General features: G+C 36.6%; 1 protein-coding gene across 12 annotated transcripts in view; it reads right to left on the bottom strand.

The window, feature by feature from the left end:
* Positions 1-5,725: 5,725 nt before the first annotated feature.
* MIA2 (MIA SH3 domain ER export factor 2) overlaps positions 5,726-25,405 on the bottom strand; it is a 115,338-nt gene continuing 95,658 nt past the window's right edge. For all 12 annotated transcript variants that reach the window (XM_086709870.1, XM_086709867.1, XM_086709869.1 and 9 more), the window contains 4 exons: positions 13,489-13,611; positions 8,470-8,528; positions 7,368-7,602; positions 5,726-6,292 (listed from right to left, as the gene is read on the bottom strand). In XM_086709870.1, the coding sequence (XP_086565996.1) occupies positions 6,126-6,292; positions 7,368-7,602; positions 8,470-8,528; positions 13,489-13,611 (584 nt within the window). In that variant the 3' untranslated portion in view covers positions 5,726-6,125. The remainder of the gene's footprint in view (positions 6,293-7,367; positions 7,603-8,469; positions 8,529-13,488; positions 13,612-25,405) is intronic.

Raw genomic sequence — 25,405 nt, forward strand, 5'->3', positions numbered from 1 at the left:
AGAATGAAAGAGGTCACCAACAAATGACGTTTCAAAATTTTCCGGAGGACAAAAGAACAGATGGGATTAGGTTGGGGTATAAAATAGGTCAAGAAAGCTACAGCCTAGAATCTGTTATCAGGGGCTGAGAGTCAGTATGCCTGATAGAGTCTGAAGATGGGCTCAGAGCCAGTTAGTATACTGTGTACACAACTGGGGTATGAGTGTGAAAATAGGGAGATTACTTGAAGATCTGCACAAAGATCACCTAAAAGTTGGTACCACCATTTCCCTGCACAACCCCAAACACAAGGCAGTGAGCCAGGACTGGTCTCCAGCTAAAATACTAGAGAGATACTCCCTAAAGAAATTAAGCCATTTGGAACAAGCAAAACTTCTAGAGTGAATGGCGGTATCCTAGATGAAGGAAGCCCTTCTAATTCTGTTATCTGGAGGACCTACACCCAATTAGCCAGCTCCCTATCAGTCATCCTAAGGAAAAGCCTGTCAGTCACAGATTCTGTCTCCACCCCCACCCTCCATCTCCCACCACCTGTCACAACACACACAAAGATCTCCCAGGAAGAAACCAAACAAGAAAACTATCCTTTGTTGCACAGTATGAGTTATGTATAAGCTAGAATCAGCTAACCAGTTCATCTTCAAACTCAAGGCTAACCAAGTATATAAGGAGAAAAAGCCCAAGATAAATAAGAATTATTAACCCTAGAGAAAAGAAATAAATCAGAAAAACACTTTTAAGAAACCTCTAATTTACAACAGAGAAACTCAAAAGATTAGATCTTCACAAAAAGGACAGGATCTATGAAAAAAGTAGAAAATAGAATTTAAAATGTTCTCAAAGAGTAATGATTGCTGAAAACAAAAACTTTTATGTGAAAGATTGGAAAATATACTTGAGAAAATTTTCCAGGGAAAAAAAAAAGAGAGAGGGGGAGGGAAAGAGATGAAAAATTTGAGAGAAAAAGTAAAAAAGGAACTTACCAAAAAAAAAAAAAAAAATCCCAGAGTTTTGGGACACACATCTTCACAGTTTAAGTGCCTAACCCAATGTGGCAGCCAGGAGTACACCAGTCATATCCCGCCTTCAAGAGAGAAACTGCTGCAAGTATCGTCAGCTGCCGGCCTCTAGCTGCTGCACCTTCAGCATTCACACCAAGATTGGGTTCTCTCTAGGGGTGCTCCCGCCCAGGAACAGAACATGCAAGGGTCCTAGAGCAGAGCCATTCTTACCCAGTGAGGGACTCCTCTAACCAGGCAATCTTTGTCCTGGGGATTGCCATGGGCCCAGCTCGGGCTCTCCTGGAGCCGCACTAGAATCAGAGGCTCTTCCTACACGACCCTCCTTCCTTCCCTCCTCTCCTCTTCACAGATGTCAATCTGAATCACAATCTGAAAGGTCCTCTCCACCTAATTCTGCACTATCTCCCCTTAATCCTTCACAGGTGTTCTCCTTCAATAAATCTCTTCAATGTCTAATTCCATCTTGGAATCTGCTCAGAGGACCTGGACTAGCCAGAAATGAGTGAAAAAAGTCTCACATGTAGATGCAATCTGTGGTTTTTAGAACACCAAAGATAGGGGTGCCTGGGTGGCTCAGTCGGTTGAGTGTCCGACTTCGGCTCAGGTCATGATCTCGCAGTCTGTGAGTTCGAGCCCCACGTCGGGTTCTGTGCTGACAGCTCAGAGCCTGGAGCCTGCTTCAGATTCTGTGTCTCCCTCTCTCTCTCTGTCCCTCGCCCACTCATGCTCTGTCTCTCTCTGTCAAAAATAAACAACAACAAAAAAAACACCAAAGATAAAGAAAAAAACCTAAAAAGTTTTATAAGAAAAAATCAGGTTACCAACAAAGACAACAGAATCAAAAAAAATTTTAAGTTTATTTTTATTTATTTTGAGAGATAGAGGAGCAAGCAGGGAAGGGACAGAGAGAGAGAGAGAAACAGAATAGCAAGCAAACTCTGTGCCTCAAACTCACAAACCGTGAGATCATAACCTGAGCTGAAAGCAAGAGTCGGACGCTTAACTGACTGAACCACCCAGGCGTCCTCAGAATCAAATTTCCTTCAGACCTCTCGGCAGCAACAATGGATGTTTAAAAAAAAGAACAATATATTGATATTAACTGGTACTAAAATGATGTTAAAAGAACAATGTATTCAAAATTCTGACTTAGAATTCTATACCAGTATAAACTAATACCAAAAAAGGGAGTGGAGGGTTGAGATTTTAGGCATGAGGAAGATTCAGATTTCACGTTCCCTACATCCTTTTTAAAGAAATAACTTGAGAGTGAACTCTAGCAAAACACTTAAATTTAAAAAACAAAAACAAAAAACCCCAGCAAGATAGAGGCTCTATGAAACAGAGGAGTAATTCCAAGAAATCAGCAAAAAGGCAGGCTCTGTTCATAGGCCTAGAAATCAGCCTGGTTTGCAACAGGAGGACAAAGGACTCCAAGACTAAAATGTTTAAAAAGAAAACAGGGGCACCTGGGTGGCTTAGTCGGTTAGGGTAAGTGTCTGACTTCGGCTCAGGCCATGATCTCATGGTCCATGGGTTTGAGCCCTGAGTCAGGTTCTGTGCTGACAGCTCAGACCCTGGATCCTGCTTCAGATTCTGTGTCTCCCTCTCTCTCTCTCTCTGCCCTTCCCCTGCTCGTGTTCTGTCTCTCTCTCTCTCTCTCTCAAAAATAAACATTTAAAAAAAATTTTTTTAATAAAAAGAACATACAGGGGCGCCTGGGTGGCGCAGTCGGTTAAGCGTCCGACTTCAACCAGGTCACGATCTCACGGTCCGTGAGTTCGAGCCCCGCGTCGGGCTCTGGGCTGATGGCTCAGAGCCTGGAGCCTGTTTCCGATTCTGTGTCTCCCTCTCTCTCTGCCCCTCGCCCGTTCATGCTCTGTCTCTCTCTGTCCCAAAAATAAATAAACGTTGAAAAAAAAAAAAAAAAAAAAAAAGAACATACAAATAGTAAAACACACAACAGAAAAGACATGAAGAATTTTTTAATTAACACATGATAATGGCAAGTAATATGAGGGAGAGAAAAAAAGAAGGGAGAGGACTTGGCTCAAGTATAAAGTTAACCAAAATATGTCATTATTTTAGGCTATTATTGATAAACACAGGAAAAGAGAGTGGGGTAAGAAAAAAATCACTCATTGACCTTGATATTTAAGAATATTCTCTTAAGGGTGACCCAGAAATGATACTGGGATTCACAGAGAAGGAAATGTAAACTTAATACATAATTTGGCCTGATAGTGAACAATATTTAAATAATGATAATGATGTAAATGCTGTTTATTTTGAATTTTAGTTCAACTATGGACCAAGTATAGAAGATGGTTATGCTTGTAGGCATATTATTATTAGCAACCCTGAAAATATAATGTATAGCTAAAAGAAAATAGGATTTTGACCAGAGTTGGGGAAGTGGGGAGAGGAATAAAGGAAAAAACTATTAACAAAGGTTTAATTTAAAATTACAAAGGTAACAACAGACAACTTTAACTTGGATAAATATCAAAAATGAAGAGGAAAGGAAAATGGGAATAGCAAGAGTGTGTGGGAAGTCCTAATTTTTCATCTCAAGGAATCAATACATGAACTGATAAATGTAATAAATCAAGTTGATAAATCAAGGATCAGAGGCATGAGCATACCTTCTAAAATTCTAAAACCACCAGAATTAAATAGGAAAAAAGAATTAAAAGAGAGCCTAACTAGGAAGTATAATTGGGAAAAAGAAATAAATGGGAGAAAACTTGCTATTCATCCTAAAATACTATTATTTGATTTATCCCCATTTGGTTACAGGTCTTTAATTAAAAAATATTTTAAAGCTAAATATGTTCATTTACTCTGGAACCCCAAAGTATTCTAAACTACTCGGCCCACATCAAGTCTTTCTGTCTTCTACCGTGCTCTCAACTGTTCTCCTTGCCTCCTCTATGATTTTGCTTCTTCACTTTATTGCTGTTCTCTCTCATGTTTGATTTGCCCTCTCTTCTCTCTTCTCTTCTGTCTTAAGTCAAAATAGTTCTCCTCCATCCTGGTGCAAACAAAAAAGTTCCACTTGAATGGAATGTTCTCCATCACTATTGTTTCTCTTTTTCCTTTGACTTTACAAATTTCCAAGTAGTCTAGGGATGCCTGGGTGGCCCAGTCAGTTAAGTGTCTAACTTCGGCTCTCTGTATGATCTCACAGTTCGTGAGTTCAAGCCCTGTGTCTTAGCGCAGAGCCTGCTTCAGATTCTGTGTCTCCCTCTCTCTCTCTGCCACTCCCCTACTTGTGCTTTCTTGTTTAAAAATAATAAATAAGCATTAAAAAAAAGTAATCTATTTCCCCTAAAACCTGGCTTTTAAACACTAAGTGTAATGATAGTCTTATAGTCCTCAATCTTCATAATACTTTATCCAAACAATTCATTTCATGAAGCCTTTCTGTTTAGCCCTTTTTCCTAAGGCGAAGGTGAGAATGGAGAGGAAGTAGAAATACCTCACAAGAAGTGTTCCAGAGAACACCTGGGGAAATGCTGGCACAAAGGGTTCCAATACAAGTACAGATTGCTTTGTTCAAGAACATTTAATCTTTAGAAAACAGATGAACATAAGGGATGAACATAAGCAAAAATAATATAAAAACAGCAGGGGACAAAACATAAGAGACTCTTACATATAGAGAACAGAGGGTTGCTGGAGGGATTGTGGGGGGGGGATGGGTAAATAGGCAAGGGGCATTAAGGAAGACACTTGTCAGGATGAGCACTGGGTGTTATACGCAGGGGATGAATCACTGGATTCTACTACTGAAATCATTATTGCACTATATGCAAACTAACTTGGATGTAAATTAAAAAAAAAAAAAAAAAGAATATTTAATCTTCTGTGTTTTGGCACTGAAGAAAACTTCCAAGTAAACAACTAAACTAAAATCAACCAGCTTCTCAACATAAGTATTGTAATATTTATTAGCTATACTTATCTTTCCTTTCATAATCATATTAATGTGCACGAAGACTAATAATAGAATACAAACCTGAGTTAAGGAAACATTCAAAAGATATTAAACTGAGTCCCAATACAATATTCCTATAGTGAATTTCAACATTCCCCACTAAAAACAGTAAATATCTTACAAATTAAAAGAAAAGCAAGCCAGAAAGAAAACTGTACAGGATGCTACTGAGTGAACTGTGAACACCCAGTGAACTGAGTGAAGATCCAAATTCTAAAAACTTACCATTAAACAATATCCCAGTTTTCTTTGAAATATAATCAACGTTGAGGCACCTGGGTGGCTCAGTTGGTTAAGCATCAGACGACAGTTCAGGCCATGATCTCACACTTCCCGGGTTCGAGCCCCACGTGGGGCTCTGCGCTGACAGCTCAGCCCCTGGAGCCTGCTTTGGATTGTGTCTCCCTCTCTCTCTGTCCCTCCCCGGCTTGTGTGCACTCTCTCGCTCTCAAAAATAAATAAAACTTTAAAATATATATATAATTAATGTTGACTTTTAAGTGTATTAACCTGTTGCTTTGGTCATTCATGTTCACTTCGAAGAAAGAGTGCACATTCTTGGTAAGATAATCAAATGGGCAAAACCCATATAAAGCACTAGTTTTGAGCCCCAAAGCTATTGGGAAAAGTGAAAAAACTAACTTAGTGAGTCATATTTAGGGAAAACTAGCTGATTTTATTATTATCAATACCAAACAAGTCTTTAAGTCAATTAAAATTTATTTAATTAAGCATAAAGTTACTTTCACATTTGTCTACAACATAGTAAATACAGTTCTTGGCAAAAAGACACAGTCTTTGGAGTTTAAAACATCCCCAACTGCAAGATTACATATATAAAACTCCCATTATTGTTTATGTGATAGTGAATTCATTAATCAAATTAAAATAATTATACTATCTAGAATAAAATAAAAAGGAAATAATTTACTCATAAGATTCATATTTAAATCATCTTTATTTACAAAATACTATCCTGAGAATTAAAATTCCATTAAGCTTCAATTTGAGCAAAAGTATAATTACTTAAGTAACAGCAGTTACTTAAACTGAAAATGAGAGAGAAGTCAAAATTACTTTTGAAGAGAGACCAAAAATATTGTCAAGTTTCTTGTTGTGGTTCTGGATGTTCAGTAGTAGGCTCATTTGAAGGTGGAATCAACCCTGATGGGAACTCACTTCTACTTTCTGGATGTGGGGGTGGGGGGAAAAATCCAGCTCTTGGGGGAAGATAATGAGGAAAACCTCTCGGTGCATAGACATTTCTCACTGTTCAAAGAGATTGGTAAAAGACATTTTTTAACTTTAAACACCTGTACCGCAGCCCTAATAAGTGATCAGCTTATAACTTACAGTACCTATATTTATATTCAAAAAGTGACACCAGAATAATTATTTGAGCTAACAAATGAATTTTTACAACACTGAGAAAAAAACAGACTCTCTCTCTTCAACTGCATAGGATTGAAGGGAATATCATTAATTTTAGACAGTTTTAATTTTATGAAAACCTAACATCTTAACATTTTTGAAAAGAACAGAAATGATTTCAAAATATATAAACATTACTTTTAAAAGTTTTTATGTAATGTAATTTTCACCAGACTTAAAATTCAGATCACTAATTTCCAATTCTAATTGGATATTATCCTAAAACATTTAGTTATATCAAAGACTGTCTTGGAATTCCCCGAAATTCACTTTAATTCACCTTAAACTTTAAAATAGAGGAGAAATAAGGTGAGAAATAACCATATCAGGCACATAACAACCTTCTGCCTAGTGTTTGGTAACCATGTGTTTATTCTACAGAAACCTATAGTCCTAAATGGCAATGTATAGATATAAAAGCAAAAACTGATTCCTTTTTTCTTATATGTGACGCTATGAAAAAATTTCAGTGAATTCAACAATTAGTCCAAACACGATAAACATATTTTAGGTTTTAAATAAGTAGGACTACATAGGAACTACTTATGAAAAAGACTTTTAAAAACACTTTAGCCAGTAATTTTAATGTTAAAATATATGTTGTAATTATTTTTACTAATTGATGCAGTAACCAGTTTCTATCAAATAAGATATAAATAATTTTGGTCTTAACAGAAGACTGCTACAAAAGGCCAATGATTTTCCCAATTACTGAAACACAGAGTAATTCCCATATCATTAGGATGAATCAAGTTGAGGCCTCATTACAGTCTACTAATAGTTGGCTACCTTCCCAATTTGAAGAATAACAGTATACTTGTGGTGAGAAAACTTAATATATGAATAGGAAATAGAATTACATCTTTGATTTACTCTATAAAACACATATTAAGTTCAAAGAAAAAAAACATACCTGCAAATGGAGGATGTGGTGGGCCAGGGAAATCCCTTGGTGGGAAAAAATCTCGGGAAGCTCCATACATGCTCCCTGGAGGAGGTGGAGGAAAAGGAGGACCTCTTCTCATGAAGGGGCCCCTTGTATCCATTGGAAACAATGGACCCCTGACTGGAGCAAGAGGTGGAGGAACAAAGCCAAGGCCAGTTGCTTCACTTTCGGCAGGGAGAGATGAATCAGGCACATTTAAATTCTGTAACAAATTGACATACAGCAGTCACTAAAACAACAGCAAAATTTGCAGTAATGTTCCTGAAAACCTTAGGTTTAAAAGAAAGCACCTAGGCACCTCACCAGAAAGCAGTCTATAACAGTCTTAACAGTCCCCTGAGAAAGATTCAGTTTTCTACATCAGAATGATTTTTGCTATCACAAATATTAACTCAAAAGAAAACAGTTTTAACCAAAACAAAGTAATATTCTGGCTAAAGATAAAACAGAGAGGGTACCTGGATGGCTCAGTCGGTTAAGCATCCAACTTGATTTGGACTCAGGTCTTGATCTCACAATTTGTGAGATCAAGCCCCACAATGGGCTTGTGCTGACAATGTGGAGCCTGTTTGGTATTCTCTCTCTCCTGTCTCTCTGCCCTTCCCCCTATTCACACGCTCACTCTCTCAAAATAAATAAATAAATAAAACTTGAAAAAAAAGAAAAATAGTTGAAGAGTATCAAAATATACATTCTTTATCAAGCATATACTGAAAAAAAGAAAAGGTGTTTATATTTTCAACATAAAGTGACCAAAAGCAAAAATTGTAAACATAGTAACAAAAATATACTTTAAAACATTGAAATAAAAATCCAAGGGGGAAAAATCCAAATTCTCGTTTAACTTTAGTAAACTAAGACTCCAGTCTGTAAATTGTACTTTTTCACCACAGAGTACAATCCAGAAAAGAAACAGCTATAATGCTATGCAGGAAGTATATACAGTTGTCAAAATGGGAGAAGTAGTTTTGTATCAACAACTATATTGCCAGCTAAATTTCTATTCTAGTAAACCAAGAGACTGGAAAGCTCCTGAATACATGGATAAAATTCCACTTTCAATACTTACACCAAGATCGTCTTTGCTATCATTTCTACTGGATTCCATTTCTGAAGACATTGGCCCATCTAAACATAAAAATTAAACCAATTAAAATACATAACTGTAGGGGGACCTGGGTGGCTCAGTCAGTTAGGCATCTAATTTCAGCTCAGGTCATGATCTCATGGTCTGTGAGTTCAAGCCCCGTGTCAGGCTCTGTGCTGACAGCTCACAGCCTGCTTCAGATTCTGTGTCTCCCCCTCTCTCTCTGCCCCTCCCCGCCTCATGTTCTGTCTCTCTCTGTCTCTGAAAAATGAATAAACCTTAAAAAAAATTTTAATACATAACTGATCACTCCATTCCTAGAATACCTCCAGATCACAAAGAATTGATATTTCCCCACTCCCCCTGTCAGTACCTAAACCAGCCTGATACCAGCATCCTGCATTAGGGCCACAAGAACAGCTTTAGGACACTGGAAATTTTGGCACATTCAAAGTTCTGCAAAGGCACATGGCAGAGATTTTTGTGGCTTGTTCCTAGGCAACCCTGCTGTAAGAGCATCATAAGGAGATTTCTGGAAGGTAGCATCCCTCTACCTTCTTCCTCCTTTCCTTCCTTTCCTTTCTCCCTCCCTCTCTTCTTCCCTCCTTCCTTTCACTATTTCATTCTACCTTCCTAATTCCTCCGTCAAGTAACACAGACTAGCATTTGAACTTAGCCATTATTTGAAATAAGTGTTCCTGGACTTTGTTATCATCAAGAACTGCTCAGTCTATGAGAAGGTAAATTCAAACAACCCTCTTCTCTGACCACAACTACCTATCCTTGCCTAGCCTACTCATTTAGTTATTCTCACTACACCTGTTCTTGTCACTGAAGCTTCCAGTCCTTTGGTCTAACTCTTCAGTTTCCTCCTCTCCTCATTTTCTTCCCTAATTAACTGGACTTCAAAGTCCATCACCGCATCCAGTCATCAATGTCCTTACCCCACTGGCCATATTTTACATGTGCCTGACAATGTTCCAGCCCTAGATTAATCCAAGTCTCCGATTCCATTCTGCCTATAGCTGAGCTATTTACCACTTCTGAGGGTAAAATAAACCATAGATTCGTGCATAGATAAGCTCCACTCCAAGCTGATGGATTTCTAGCCATACTTTCAGCTGCTTAGTGATTAACTTTCTTTCTGTGTCTTCCACATCATGTTTCTCCTCAGCATTTTAAACCTCCATTCTCTTCAAACCTACTACACTAAGTCCCTTAGAAACTCCCTTAACATTTTGTAATCAAACAAATAAATGTATCAGCAACTATATTCCTATCATCTTTCCTCCTATTATCATGGAAAAGGATCCTTATAGATGATTTTTGACCCTGATTCTGTGCTCAGAATCCCACCCTTACAGCTTCCTCAGAGATCTTCCTCTCTGTTACCTCCCTCCTCCCTTTCAGCTAAACCCATTCTATTAGCAAGTCTCTCCCAACTACATGAGACAGAAAAATGAGACAGAAAAAGGAAATTCCCCTACAGCTATCCTTCTCTTCTGTAATCAATAACTGTTCTATATATATTGTTTGGAGTGCCTCTCATTTTGTGCTGCTCACACTGCCATCTATTTACAACATCCACTACTCCACTGAAATTACTTTCGTGGAAAATTAAAAGACACTTTAGTCCTCATTTTATATTATTTCTCATCCTTGTTGACTACTCTCTCCCTCTTTAAATCTTCTCAGCCTTCAATTTTTGTAATGGTACCCTTCTTTCTCTCTATCTGTCCTTGCTAGTCACTCTTCAATCTCTTTGGTGGGCTCCACTACCTTAACATCCTTAACATCCTTAAATGGTGGTCTTCTCAGAGTTCTACCTCAGCCCTATTCTTTCATTCTCTTTTGAAAAATCCCATCCACTCCTACAGCTGTAATTTGATATATACTACTAATGATTTCCAGACATGTAATTCAGATCTAGATATTTCCCCTAGGACTGGAAAGCTTGAACTGCCTATTTGAATATTCATACAGGTGTATCACAGGTGTCGCTAATTTTTTAAGTTCAAAATGCAACTTATAATCTTTCTTGTCAAACTTGCTGCTGCTCCTTTTTCAATGAATGGCCCAGATGCCACAGCCAGGAACCTGGGCATCAGCCAAGACTCCTCGTCTCCCCCACAATCCCACATGCTTTCAATCCTAAATCCTCCTAATTCTATTTTCTCTAGGTCTGTTCACATCTATCTCTCCCCTCTGTTAAAACACCACCCTCACCCATGTAGATTCCTGTCACAGTCTCCTAAAAAGCTACCCTGCCTCCAATCTTGACTGCTCCCTCCAATCCATTCACATAATACAACGACAGTAATTTCTCTAAAATACAGATCTGATGATATTGTCATTTTTAAATCCTTTAATATGTTCCATTACCCTATGAATATGGTCCAAATTTTGACCAGCTTTGCAAAGCCCTAAGAACTCTATGCACTGCTTAACCTTTTTACTACTTGTTTCAGTATTCCCTGACTCACACTCCATGTGGCAGCCATAATTTATTAGGACGTCTTAACTCTTAATAGCATCCTTAAAGATGCTATTCTCTTCTCCTAGAACATGATTGCCATTATTTTGATCCAACTAATTCTGGACCTTTAATTCTCAGCTTAAATGTACTCCAGGAAAATTCTAACTATCCCACACTCGAAACACCAATACCTCATCTTGGTAAGTGCCCCATATGGTCCCATAGCATTTTGTATTCATTACTTTGTTACTGTGTAGTGTAACTGCATATAGGTCTTTACTAGACCTCAAGTTATAAGGAATGCTGAGCTCTATTCACCACTGAAATACAGCAAGTACCATAACACCTGTCAAATGGTAAGCTTTCTATAGACATTTAGTGCATCAAAAGTTAGATCCACTACCATCTCATTTCAATAATGGATAGGGATCAAGACCATGGCTCTGGACACAGACAAGCTTGAGTTCAAGTCTTGCCTCTGATACTTCCTACCTGAGCACCATTTTGAGACTTGATTTGTTCATCTATAAAATGAGACAATAGCATCTACTTCATAGGTTCATTGTGAAGATTAAATAATTCACTTTCATTCAAATGTTTATGAGCACTAGAGCTAGTCAGATTTTAATATGTTTCAATCAGAACTCTCATCATTCTTCTCCATGTGACATATACTGACAAACCAATAATAATATTTATTATTATATATTTATAGAACTTTTACAAAAGTTTATACAGAACTTTTCTATTTACAAAGTACTTCAACACATATTAATTCACTTAACCTCATAAGACTTTGTCAAGTGATTAATATCTCAGTTTTATAACCATTATTCATCAATGACTTGAGCTCTTTTCTTTGTTTTTACTTATGCTGTTCATCATTACTGACACAGATCCCCACCTCTCAACCAATTTTTCAAATTCCCTCAAAAGCAGCTCAAATGCTACCTCCTTCATGGAGTTTTCCTTGATCCTTCAACTACATGAGAGTTCTCTCAGTGAACACAGCATATTTTCTAATGGAACGTACTATTCTGATCAGTATTAATTAAAGATAAAGATTTCTTTCTCCGCATTTAATTACTAGCTTCTTACAAGCAGAAACTACATCTTATTATAATTACGTTATCTGCCATATCATGTAGGGCACCTTCTAAATAGTAGTCACTTAAAAATTATCTGATTAATTGGATATTATTCAATAACAACAAAAAAAGGACATGTAAAAAATCTTAAATAGCAGTAGTTTAAAAATAAATATTTAATCACATAATACTTTCATTCCATTAAGCTTGAATTAATGGGGGAAAACAATTCAAAATCCAAAGAGTTAGAAAGAATTTATTTCATTATAACTAATAAGAGAAAATCCAGGCCATACATCTGCTTCTTTGCTTATTATTCAAAAAAGATTGATTTTCTACAATAAATAAAATTCCGTTTGCTGAGGAAACCTTCTACCAATAAATTTATTTTAATTTTCTTTTTACTTTTCATTTTTTTAATGTTAAACAGTTCTGACTGGTACACTGGATATATATATTTCCCAACTTCAGTGGTTTGCTGTGAGGTGGTTTAAAGAAAAGAGTGCCTGGGGAGACTGAGTGGCTCAGGTGGTTGAGTGACCAACTTTGGCTCAGGTCATGACCTCACAGTTCATGGATTCGAGCCCTGCGTCAGGCTCTATGCTGACAGCTCAGAGCCTGGAGCCTGCTTTGGATTCTGTGTCTCTTTCTCTCTCTGCCTCTCCCATGCTTGTGTTCTCTCAAAAATAAATAAATATTTAAAAAAAAAATTTTTTTTTAAAAAGAGTGCCTGACAAATAGTAGGTTACTCAGTAAATGTTAGTTAAATCTAAGTAAGAAATGACTAAATAAGGTAACTGGTTAAACCAGCAACAGAGCATGCATCCAAATTATTTTTCTGGTGGATTTTCATATATCCATTTACACTAGCTTACCCTCCCTGATTATAAAACAGGATACATGTAAGTGGACTGGAAAAATTTTTATAATTAATCATGGAATAGAGTAAAATTTGCCATCAGAGGTACATATAGTAGACCCATTACAATAGTGCCCAAACCAACCATTAACATATATGCAGATGCCATGGGTACAAACAATATATCAAGAAACATAAAACTAGAAAGTTTTCAGGAAAGATTTTGGCATTAAGAGCTATTGGAGGTAGGGGAACCTGGGTGGCTAAGTCCATTGAGTATCCGACTTCAGCTCAGGTCATGATCTCATGGTTCATGAGTTTGAGCCCCCATGTCGGCCTCTCTGCTGAAAGCTCAGAGCCTGGAGCCTGCTTCAGATTCTCTGTCTTCCTCTCTCTCTGACCCTTCCCCACTCGTTCTGTCTCTCTCTCTCTCTCTAAAATAAATAAACATTAAAAAAATTTTTTTTTTTAAAAAGAGCTATTAGAGGTAGCAGTTACTAGTCCTTTTTTCAGCTCCCAATTCTTTAGTGTGCCATCATTATTAAAAAACACATACACATACACAAAGTATTTCTTACCCAATTTATCCAAAGATGGCATATTAAAACTTCTGAGTTCTGCTGGTCCAGACAGTCTACCAGAATTAGAATAAAATCTGTCTTGCCTTTGTGGAGGAAGAGATGGATCAGGATATGGTTGGCCTAGAAAATAAGTTTTTAAAATATTTTCATCAATATAAAAATACATCAAGTTTACTTATGTTTAATATATTGAATATAGACATTTCTCTTGCTTCCTAAAAATTGACCTATATTCTTGGTAGACAATAGTAAGTAATTTTAGGAAAATTATTCACTAAAGGCAATAACTTTACCTTTGCAGTAAACACAATTATAATATGCTACTCTAGATTTTGAAAGTTTCAGTTCAGTGAAGGAAGTAAATACATCAACATATCAAAAACATCACTGAGAAAATCACTACTGACAAAGAAAAAAGAGAGTATGTTGTAAGCATATCAAGAAATTTAGCAGAATAGACGATGATAAAAGAAATAGTCACCAAAGCAAGAAGTATTATTCAGAGGTCATCAAGGATGAAATTTTTAGTAACTTCAATATTTTGGAATTTAGCATCCCTCCAAAATGAAAGGGGAAGATTTCTCACTCAATAGATGAATGGAAGGTTCACAATGCTCAGATTAAGGACACCTAGACAGACACAAACCTGGGCACAGACTCTGACTCAGGTGCTTCTACAGCTAAACCACCTTTGCCCCCAGGTGTCACTTATGATAACAAAATGATCATTCCTGGGTCCTTGTACAACTCCTCATTCTTGAAAAAATATAAGTAGTCCATCTCAGCTAGGCAACGGCAGATTTTTATACATTAGGTATGATATGCCCAACTCCAAAAATAAGAGGAAAGTCAAAGGGGGTGAATTATGTGACTCTCTCTTATCCAGATGGATAAGGAAAAACAGCTGCAAATTGCCTTCCGTGACTATTCTAAGCAGCAATTCATAATGCGAACTCCATACAATGTTGGATAGGTCACCCCTCATCTGACTAAGCCACAAGGGACCTTACTGACACACCTCTCCCACACAAAGCCAAAAAAACCACTTGGCATCAACCAGAGTTAATAGAATTATATTTAATGAGCTCCCAAGGGTCAAAGGATGTGTATTAGGAGAGAAAGATCTGGATAGTCTCATGCTCATTTCCTCCCCCTTTCAGAATCTTAGCAAAAAGCTGTCTCTATGAGTCTGAATTAGCCCAGTGAAAAGAAAGGCCAATATAACCACTGAGATCTAAAAGGAGTTTTCCCTTTCTACCGCAAACATGGGATTAATTAAATGGCAGAATTTGGCCAAGGGGATAAAAATGGGTAAACCTGAAAACTTCCCAGCTCTTTCTTAATCAAGCCTCAAGATACCATACCATATCATTATTTTGCTTCTAAATTACATCTCCACAATATCAGCAACCTCAGAAATAAAAAATTTTGCTACAAGCTTACTATTTTATAAATCATATACCCATGTTGCCCTCCACTGGCCAATATAATTAACTCCTTAAATCTACCAAGACCTATTGTGTACGTGGCAGTAGTGATACAAAGCTGGTTTTGATACAGTCCATGCTTTCATAGTCTAATGGTGACAGAAATAAATACAGTGTGGTCAATGCGTTAATAAAGAGGTATACAAATTATATGAGTGGTAGCCTAATGAATTTTGATTGGAGGAATCAGAAATGGTGTTGTTACCAAGGAGGTGAAGCTTGCCCTGAGAGAAAAGGACAGATGAACAAGTAAACAGGGTATTATGCTCAAACACAAATATACACATATACACATAAACACGCCCACAAACATACACACATGCAATATGATAAAGCTATAACCAATGAGACTAAAATAGAGAAAATAAAGACATAGTTCCTTGCTTGCTTGCTTACCTTTGTTTTTTTACCACCCTTATAAAAGAAGACATGATTAAGAAGAAAGAATGGGAGAAGGAAAAGGATCAGGGGGAAAAAATGAATAAAGGCTGCCAATAAGTGTACACAGCATTCTGAAGCAGTTTCATAAACTAAGAATTTGAATAAAATCCAAGATGTCTACGTCAAATAAAAATGCTGTCTATCTCTTTTCATTCCATAACAAACCTTGGACTGTGATAGTTCCCTCAGTACCTATTTTAATAATTTGGGGTTCTATCACATAAGAGAAACATCAAGTTGGTTAACAAGAGAAGCATAAAGATGGATAAAGGATTGGGATATTTTTTTAGGTTTAATACTGCCTAATAACCAAGTACAATAAACATCTTCACTCACAACATGAAAAAAATAGTTTATCCTAATAATTAAGGAATTTAAATGGAATGAAAAGCAAAATTTCCAGAAAGCAGATGATAGCAGCATTGATACAGATAGGTTACGAGTCTGGAATAAAAAGACCAATGGTATAGAAAGAATGTCAAAGAAATAGATCTATGCAAATATGGACATTTAAAATAAAAGTAATATCTCAAGTTGATGAACCAATATATAATACTAAAATAACTGCCTATTCAATGGAATAAAATAATTCCTCACACTAAACATTAATACAGAAATCAAATCCAAATTGAAAACTTAAAAATTAAAACAAAATTTTAAGATTTTTGAAAGAAAGAAAACAGAGAATATCATTTTGATCTAGGGACAGGCCTTAAACAAAACAAAAATTCCATAAAAATAAACATGGATTAACTTACCTATAAGAAAATTTGAAACTTATGTATAACAAGAGCATGCATAATAACAAACCAATAGAGTATTGCAAAAGACAAAAGATTAGTATCCAAAATGTACTAAGATTCCTATGAAGGGGGTCCTGGGTGGCTCAGTAGTTAAGCGTCTGACTTTAGCTCAGGTCATGATCTCACAGTTGGTGAATTCAAGCCCTGCATCAGGCTCTCTGCTGTCAGTACGGAGTCTGTTTGGGATCCTCTTTCTCCCTGCTCCTCCCCTGCTTGTGTACATGCTCTCTCTCTCTCTCTCTCAAAAATAATTAAAAAAAAATTAAAAAAAAAAAATTGCTAGCAAGCAGGAAATAAATGGGTCAGGCAATTTGCAGCAAATAAATACAGGTAATACAAATGACCAATAAACATGAAAAGATGTTCAAGCTCACTAATCAAAGAACTACAAATAAAAAGGAGACAATAATTTTAACTCCTATTGCTGGAAATATTCAAAAAGTTTTATATCAAGTATTGGAGAAATAAGTACTCTCAAATCCTTTATGTACAGCCACTCTTGAGGACAATATGGCAACATCTATTAACACTAAAAACAGGGCACCTTGGTGGCTCAGTCAGTTGAGTATCCACTCTTGATTTCAGCTCAGGTCATGATCCCATGGTTTCTGGGATTAAGCCTTGCAACAGCCTCTGCACTGAGCATGGAGCCTGTTTGGGATTCTCTCCCTCTCTCTCTGCCCCTACCCTGCTTGTGCACGCACATTCTTTCTCTCTAAAATAAATAAACATTTTAAAAAATGATTCTCTCTCCCTCCCTCTCTCCTGCTCATGCTCTCTCTCTGTCTCTCTCTCAAATAACAAAGAAAAGTAAGGAAAGGAAAGGAAAGGAAAGGAAAGGAAAGGAAAGGAAAGGAAAGGAAAGGAAAGGAAAGGAAAATATGCTTATCCTATTACTCAGCAATTTCATTTCTTCAGCTCATCTCTAAATAACATATATGCAAGGGGTGTTAACTGCAGCATTGTTACTAACAGCGAAACACTGGAAACACCCTAAATGCTCATCAAAGAACACTGGATAAATACATTGTGGTATATTTATATACAGAAATACTATATAGTAATTAAGGTAATAAACTTTATATTAAAATAGAAATCAAGAACATAATGTTGATAAAAAAAAACTTGATAAAATAGAAAAAAACTTTTTTTTTAATTATATATGGTCTGTAAGTTTACACACACTAAATGCACGAGTAGTCACCTCTGGGAAAGAAGGATAGTAATGGCTCCAGGAAAGGAAGTAGAATAACCTCATTTATATAGTGTGCTATTTTTTTCTTTATATGTTTTATTTACATGTTCTCTCTCTATCTCTCTCTCTCTCACACACACACACACACACACACCTGAAGCAAATATTAACATGCAATTTTGGAAGGTAATAGGCAAGATTTTACATTATCTTTGTTTTTGTTCCTTTTTCCATAAAACAGGAGTAACACTCCTGAGTGTTAGAACAATCAATAAAAAGCACTTAACATAATAACTGGTGCAAAATAAGCATCCAAAGTAACTACATGAGAAATTAAACATTTTATATTTATAAACCATATTAAAGCATAATAGTGACTGGTCTCATTCAAATTTATGACCATAAATTTCAAATAGATACTCAACACTGCCCTGTAATCATACTACACTCCAGTGAAGTTTGAGTTCCTTCACTCTACTAAATGGCTATTGTGTATCTTTTTCTCTCTCTTCAAATCTCTGACAACTCCCTCCGCTCATCCCAAGTTAATGATCTTGCCACACCAAGAATTGATGGAACTAGACAGCTTCACTCACCCTTACCCAGTCTCTACATCTGTACCTACTTGTGCCTTCCTTCTTTTTCAAATGAATAAAGTGACTTAGCTCCTATCTAATTTCTCACTTACACTCTGGATCCCATCCTTTCTGTTTACCACTCAAGTGTTTCACTTTTATAATTATACTCTCTCCCATACATCATCAATTTCACTTTCTACCTTGCATTATTCCCATCAGTAAATAAATGTTGCAATATTTTCCATCTTAAAAAAAAAAACTCTCCCTCCCAGCTACCATTTCATCTCTCGCTTTTACCGAAAGCAAAATTTTTGGGGGCGCCTGCGTGGCTCAGTCGGTTGAGCATCCGACTTCAGCTCGGGTCATGATCTCGCAGTTGTCGCGTTCGAGCCCCGCGTCCGGCTCTGAGCTGACAGCTCAGAGCCTGGAGCCTGCTTCGAGTTCTGTGTTTCCCTCTCTATCTGCCTCTCCCCTGCTCATGCTCTGTCCTCTGTCTCAAAAATAAAGATAAACACTTAAAAAAATTAAAAAAAAAAAGAAAGCAAAATTTTTCAAAACATTGTCTACATTTCTCCCCGCATCTTACTCTCTCCTCAATCTACTCTCTTCATAAAGATTGGAAAACTAAAGATTTTTAGAGTTAATTAAACATGTATAGCAGTAACCTGTCTACCAAACACAACCAATACAAATCATTAGAATTTATATAGGATCATTACAAGAAGTGATAGTGATACAGGAGATATACACTCCAAAACAAGGGGTAGCCCAAAAATGTAGAAACTTTTAAGCAAATACCATTCCCTAAGAGGATAAAAGCATCATTGAAGCTGTTAGGACACCTTATTAAGTATATGAAGACTCCAAAATCTCAACAAGGAGATCAAAATGGGCCTAACTTAAGACCAACTCTTATTTCATCAAGTGAATCTTGTATAAAAGAATGTTCACCATGAAGAACAATTATCTGCATAAAAGTTTACAAATTAGAGCCAGTAAAGTAAAAATCTATGCCTGCACTTCTAATGCTATCTAAAGTTGGCTTTATGCTGCTTTTGTTTCTCAAGGTAAAATTTAAAACTATCATCCTCAATTTGGCTGTATGTATCTCTTATTCAGCCCTTCAAGAAATAAAGCATGTTTTTAAACATCCAAGGCTGAAGACCAGACTTAATTCATAATACTATCAAAGAGCTGCTAAATCTCTTTGCTACCCCTCGCATATCTTATCCAAACTAGTAAAAGATAAGCAATGACAAAAATAAGAGAAACTACATACATACTTCTTGCTCTTTTAACAGAAACTCTAAAAATATTAAAGCTTTAAAAAAGGAGGGGAAGTGACATAATCCTCCTTTAATTTACATCTGTCTACTCTAGCAGAGAATTAAGATTCTTCATTCTTTTCTATTACTTCTTCCTGATGGAAAAGGAGGCTGTGTGGCCAGTTATAGGAGTATAAGGATATTGAAATTAGTGCACTAAAATCAAAAGGAGCACTGAAATCAAGAAAACCAAGGAATAAAAAAATGAAAAAAAAACTAAAACTTTGTTTCATTAAAGTATCTGTGGTTTTCTTACTCTTTTTTCTCAGCTAAAATACTACCAAAAATATTTATATGAATTTAGACATAAGAATTACCTTTCTTGTTGGATTCTTACTAGATTCATTTATGTATGACAAATCATTACTCTGATTAATACCTGCAGTAGAAATTAACTATAACTTCTTTGTGGTATAATTCTCAAGAATTATTTAAAAGGCTAAAAGCCAAGGTTTCTGCAGATTTGTTCCCTCATGGTCAAAAAGATATCATTTAAAGTCTAGCAGCATTAGTTTTCTTATTTGAATTATTTGCTACTAATACTGTTGAAACATGTCACTAATCATAATTTATATAAGATACAAGAATATTTTAAGATTCATGACTCTTAAAACATAATGGTAAATACTAAATGTTAGTTAAAAGACAGTATTTTAAGATTTTCTAAAAACTCACTTAAATTATTACTCTTTGTTTTGTAAAAAAAAAAAAAAAAAAAGAACAAGTGCAAAGAAAGCAAGGCAATTACTTAGGAACCATTTATTAGAAAAACTAAACAAAAAATTACATTATTTCTTTCTTCTAAAGAGTAATTTTAGGGGCACCTGGGTGGCTCAGTCGGTTGAGCATCCGACTTCAGCTCAGGTCATGATCTCACAGTTTGTGAGTTTGAGCCCCAGGTCGGGCTCTGTGCTGACAGCTCAGAGCCTGAAGCCTGCTTCAAGTTCTATGTCTCCCTATCTCTCTCTCTCTGCCCCTCCTGCCCCTGCTCACACTCTGCTTTCTCTCTCTCTCAAAAATAAACATTTAAAAAAAATTTTAAAGAGTAATTTTAAAATCTAAGACATTATAGTATACAAATATATTTTTTACATATAGTTATACATATGTGAAATAAAAGTATAATCCCTCTGATATACTGCATTCATGATCTCAATTCTTCACCATCCTTGTACCTTTGTCTTCAAGAGGCAGAATATATTTCCTGCCCACTGATTCTAAATTATGTCATGTGACTTGCTTTGGTCAATCAAATGTTAGCTGTTCTGACTCAGAGAGATTTAAAAAAGCATGTTTTGGGGCGCCTGGGTGGCGCAGTCGGTTAAGCGTCCGACTTCAGCCAGGTCACGATCTCGCGGTCCGTGAGTTCGAGCCCCGCGTCGGGCTCTGGGCTGATGGCTCGGAGCCTGGAGCCTGTTTCCGATTCTGTGTCTCCCTCTCTCTCTGCCCCTCCCCCGTTCATGCTCTGTCTCTCTCTGTCCCAAAAATAAATAAACGTTGAAAAAAAAATTTAAAAAAAAAATAAATAAATAAAAAAGCATGTTTTTGCTTTTCTACTCCTGTACTTCAGCAACAAGAATGACAGACTCAAAGAATGAAGCTCCATTTCTTATGGAGCAAAGCACTTGACTGAGTCAAGTAAGTCACTTTGGTTAAATTTCTGTTGCATAAATTCTTATTTATTAAGAACTTACAGGGGTACCTGAGTGGCTCAGTCAGTTAAGCATCCAATCCAACTCTTGATTTCGGCTTAGGTTATGATCTCATGGTTCGTGAGACCAAGCCCCATGTCAAGCCCTGTGTCAAGCCCGCCTCCAGCCCCACCACCAGCCCTGCGTCAGGTCCCGGAACAGGCCCCACAAGTAGAGTGTGGAGCCTGCCTGGGATTCTCTCTCTCCCTCTCTCTCTGCCCCTCTCCTGCTCCTGCACTCTCTTGCTCTTTCTCTGTCTCTCTCTCAAAATAAATAAACTTTAAAAAAAAAAGAAACAAAAACAAAAAATGAACTTGTAATGGGTGAGTTATTTAGAACATATTCTTGTTAAAATTCTAATCCAATTATTGTATGATAGGTGAATGTTAACTTATTTATATTATCCATCAATAACATTTTTTTCCTGCAAAGTTGAAAAGATTTCTAAGTTCCTAAGATGAAGAAAAATGAACTGAAAACAGCCTTGATCTGAATGCTAGTTATACAAATGTGCTCAAATTATGAAAAGACCAAGTTATATGCTAAAGAATACTTGCACTTCCTGTATATGTACTGTATCCAATAAAAAGGATTTAATTTTTACTTTTGATTTTAAAATAAGGATTCCCAGAAAGCTGCAAAAATAATACAGAGGGAAAAAATAATAATAATACAGAGAAGTCCTACACACCCTTTACCCCATTTCCCCCAATCTTCCGTAACTAGTGTGCAATATAATAACCAGGAAACTAATACTAATACAATGCAACTATATAGTTCATGCCAACTTATCACATGTGTACATGTGTGTAATCACCACCACACTCAAGATACTGAACTATTCCATCACCAGAAAGATCTCCCTCATACTACCCTTTATAGTCTCATCCACACACCTTCCCTTACTATCTCTAACCCATGGGAAAACCCTAATCTGTTTTCCATTTCTATCATTTTGTCAGTTCGAAAATGTGATATATATGTAATTATACAGTAGCTGACCTTCAGAGATTTTCATTCAACATAGTGCCCTTGAAATGTATCCAAATTGTTCATGCATCAACAGTTCATTATTTCTAGTTTTATTCCACTGTAAACACAGAATACCGTATATAATTTCAATTATTTTCAATTTGTTTCATGGCCCAGGATATGATTTATCTTAGGAAATGTTCCTTTGGGGCTTGGAAAGCATGTATATTCTGCTGCTATTGGGTGGCATATTCTATAAATGTAGATTAGATCCTATTGGTAACACTATTATTCAGTTCTTGTATATCCTTGCCAAATTGTCTAGTTGTTCTACCAACTGTAAAGAGAGATCCTAAAGCCTTCAACTATAATGGTACATTTACGTTTCTCCTTTCAGTTCTGTCACTTTTTACTTCACATATTTTGTAGCTCTCTTGCTTGCTATATAGACATTTGTGTTTGCTATGTCTTCTTGATGCTTTTTATCATTATGTGATGTTTTTCTGTCTCTGGTAATTTTCTTTGCTTTTAAGTTTACTTTATCTGATGTTAATAATAACCACTAGTGCTGTCTTCTGATTAATATTTGCATAGTATTACCTTTTCCCATCCTTTTATTTTCAACCTATCTACTTATACTATTATATTTGAATGAGTTTTGTACTCAGCAAATAGTTGAGTCATGGTTTGTTTTTTAATTCATTCTACCAATTTGTCTTTTAACTGCTGATGTTAGACAATTTACAATCAACGTAATTAGTAATACGTTAGGGCTTAAGTCGTTTTTTTTGTTTCTATTTGCTCCCTATATCCCCTCTTCAAAGTATTTAACAGTGCAAAAACAAATGATTCCTTAGAATTATAGAATTTCTTATACTTCTCCTTACTTGTCTTAAATAAAAAAAAAATTTTTTTTAATTCTTGCCAAGTTCTAACATGTTAAGGAAATATATGAAATTTACAAAGCATGCTGCATAGGACTACATTATAGAAAATCTCAGATAACTACAGAATCTATATTCCTCAGAAATTCAGTTATTTCAGTTGCCATTTTTTAACATCAGTGTTTTTTAAACTAAAAAGATGACCCTCATGTCAGAATGATCATTCGTCTTCAAAGCAGCTACTATAAAATTATGCTCATGACATTTAAAAAATGCTTACAATGAATAAAAAGATAAGAAATCTCAGCAGACAGTAAAAGTACTTAAAAATGAAAATTCTACGGGATAGAAGAAACATACTTAAAGATCATAAAAGCCATTTATGAAAAGCCCACAGCTAACATCATCCTCAACGGGGAAAAACTGAGAGCTTTTTTCCCTGAGATCAGGAACACGACAGGGATGCCCACTCTCACCGCTGTTGTTTAACATAGTGCTGGAAGTTCTAGCATCAGCAATCAGACAACAAAAGGAAATCAAAGGCATCCAAATTGGCAAAGATGAAGTCAAGCTTTCGCTTTTTGCAGATGACATGATATTATACATGGAAAATCCGATAGACTCCACCAAAAGTCTGCTAGAACTGATACATGAATTCAGCAAAGTGGCAGGATACAAAATCAATGTACAGAAATCAGTTGCATTCTTATACACTAACAAGGAAGCAACAGAAAGACAAATAAAGAAACTGATCCCATTCACAATTGCACCAAGAAGCAGAAAATACCTAGGAATAAATCTAACCAAAGATGTAAAGGAGCTGTATGCTGAAAATTATAGAAAGCTTATGAAGGTAATTGAAGAAGATTTAAAGAAATGGAAAGACATTCCCTGCTCATGGATTGGAAGAATAAATATTGTCAAAATGTCAATACTACCCAAAGCTATCTACACATTCAATGCAATCCCAATCAAAATTGCACCAGCATTCTTCTCGAAACTAGAACAAGCAATCCTAAAATTCATTTGGAACCACAAAAGGCCCCGAATAGCCAAAGTAATTTTGAAGAAGAAGACCAAGGCAGGAGGCATCACAGTCCCAGACTTTAGCCTCTACTACAAAGCTGTCATCATCAAGACAGCATGGTATTGGCACAAAAACAGACACATAGACCAATGGAATAGAATAGAAACCCCAGAACTAGACCCACAAACGTATGGCCAACTCATCTTTGACAAAGCAGGAAAGAACATCCAATGGAAAAAAGACAGTCTCTTTAACAAATGGTGCTGGGAGAACTGGACAGCAACATGCAGAAGGTTGAAACTAGACCACTTTCTCACACCATTCACAAAAATAAACTCAAGGGGCGCCTGGGTGGCGCAGTCGGTTAAGCGTCCGACTTCAGCCAGGTCACGATCTCGCGGTCCGTGAGTTCGAGCCCCGCGTCGGGCTCTGGGCTGATGGCTCAGAGCCTGGGGCCCGTTTCCGATTCTGTGTCTCCCTCTCTCTCTGCCCCTCCCCCATTCATGCTCTGTCTCTCTCTGTCCCAAAAATAAATAAACGTTGAAAAAAAAAATTTAAAAAAAAAAAAAATAAATAAACTCAAAATGGATAAAGGACCTGAATGTGAGACAGGAAACCATCAAAACCTTAGAGGAGAAAGCAGGAAAAGACCTCTCTGACCTCAGCTGTAGCAATCTCTTACTCGACACATCCCCAAAGGCAAGGGAATTAAAAGCAAAAGTGAATTCCTGGGACCTTATGAAGATAAAAAGCTTCTGCACAGCCAAGGAAACAACCAACAAAACTAAAAGGCAACCAACGGAATGGGAAAAGATAGTTGCAAATGACATATCGGACAAAGGGCTAGTATCCAAAATCTATAAAGAGCTCACCAAACTCCACACCTGAAAAGCAAATAACCCAGTGAAGAAATGGGCAGAAAACATGAATAGACACTTCTCTAAAGAAGACATCCGGATGGCCAACAGGCACATGAAAAGATGTTCAGCGTCGCTCCTTATCAGGGAAATACAAATCAAAACCACACTCAGGTATCACCTCACGCCAGTCAGAGTGGCCAAAATGAACAAATCAGGAGACTATAGATGCTGGAGAGGATGTGGAGAAACGGGAACCCTCTTGCACTGTTGGTGGGAATGCAAATTGGTGCAGCCGCTCTGGAAAGCAGTATGGAGGTTCCTCAGAAAATTAAAAATAGACCTACCCTATGACCCAGCAGTAGCACTGCTAGGAATTTATCCAAGGGACACAGGAGTACTGATGCATAGGGGCACTTGTACCCCAATGTTCATAGCAGCACTCTCAACAATAGCCAAATTATGGAAAGAGCCTAAATGTCCATCAACTGATGAATGGATAAAGAAATTGTGGTTTATATACACAATGGAATACTACGTGGCAATGAGAAAAAATGAAATATGGCCTTTTGTAGCAACGTGGATGGAACTGGAGAGTGTGATGCTAAGTGAAATAAGCCATACAGAGAAAGACAGATACCATATGGTTTCACT

The sequence above is a fragment of the Puma concolor genome, chromosome B3, assembly GCF_028749965.1.
Source record: "Puma concolor isolate L17-30 chromosome B3, mPumCon1.1.hap2, whole genome shotgun sequence".
NCBI lineage: Eukaryota > Metazoa > Chordata > Mammalia > Carnivora > Felidae > Puma > Puma concolor.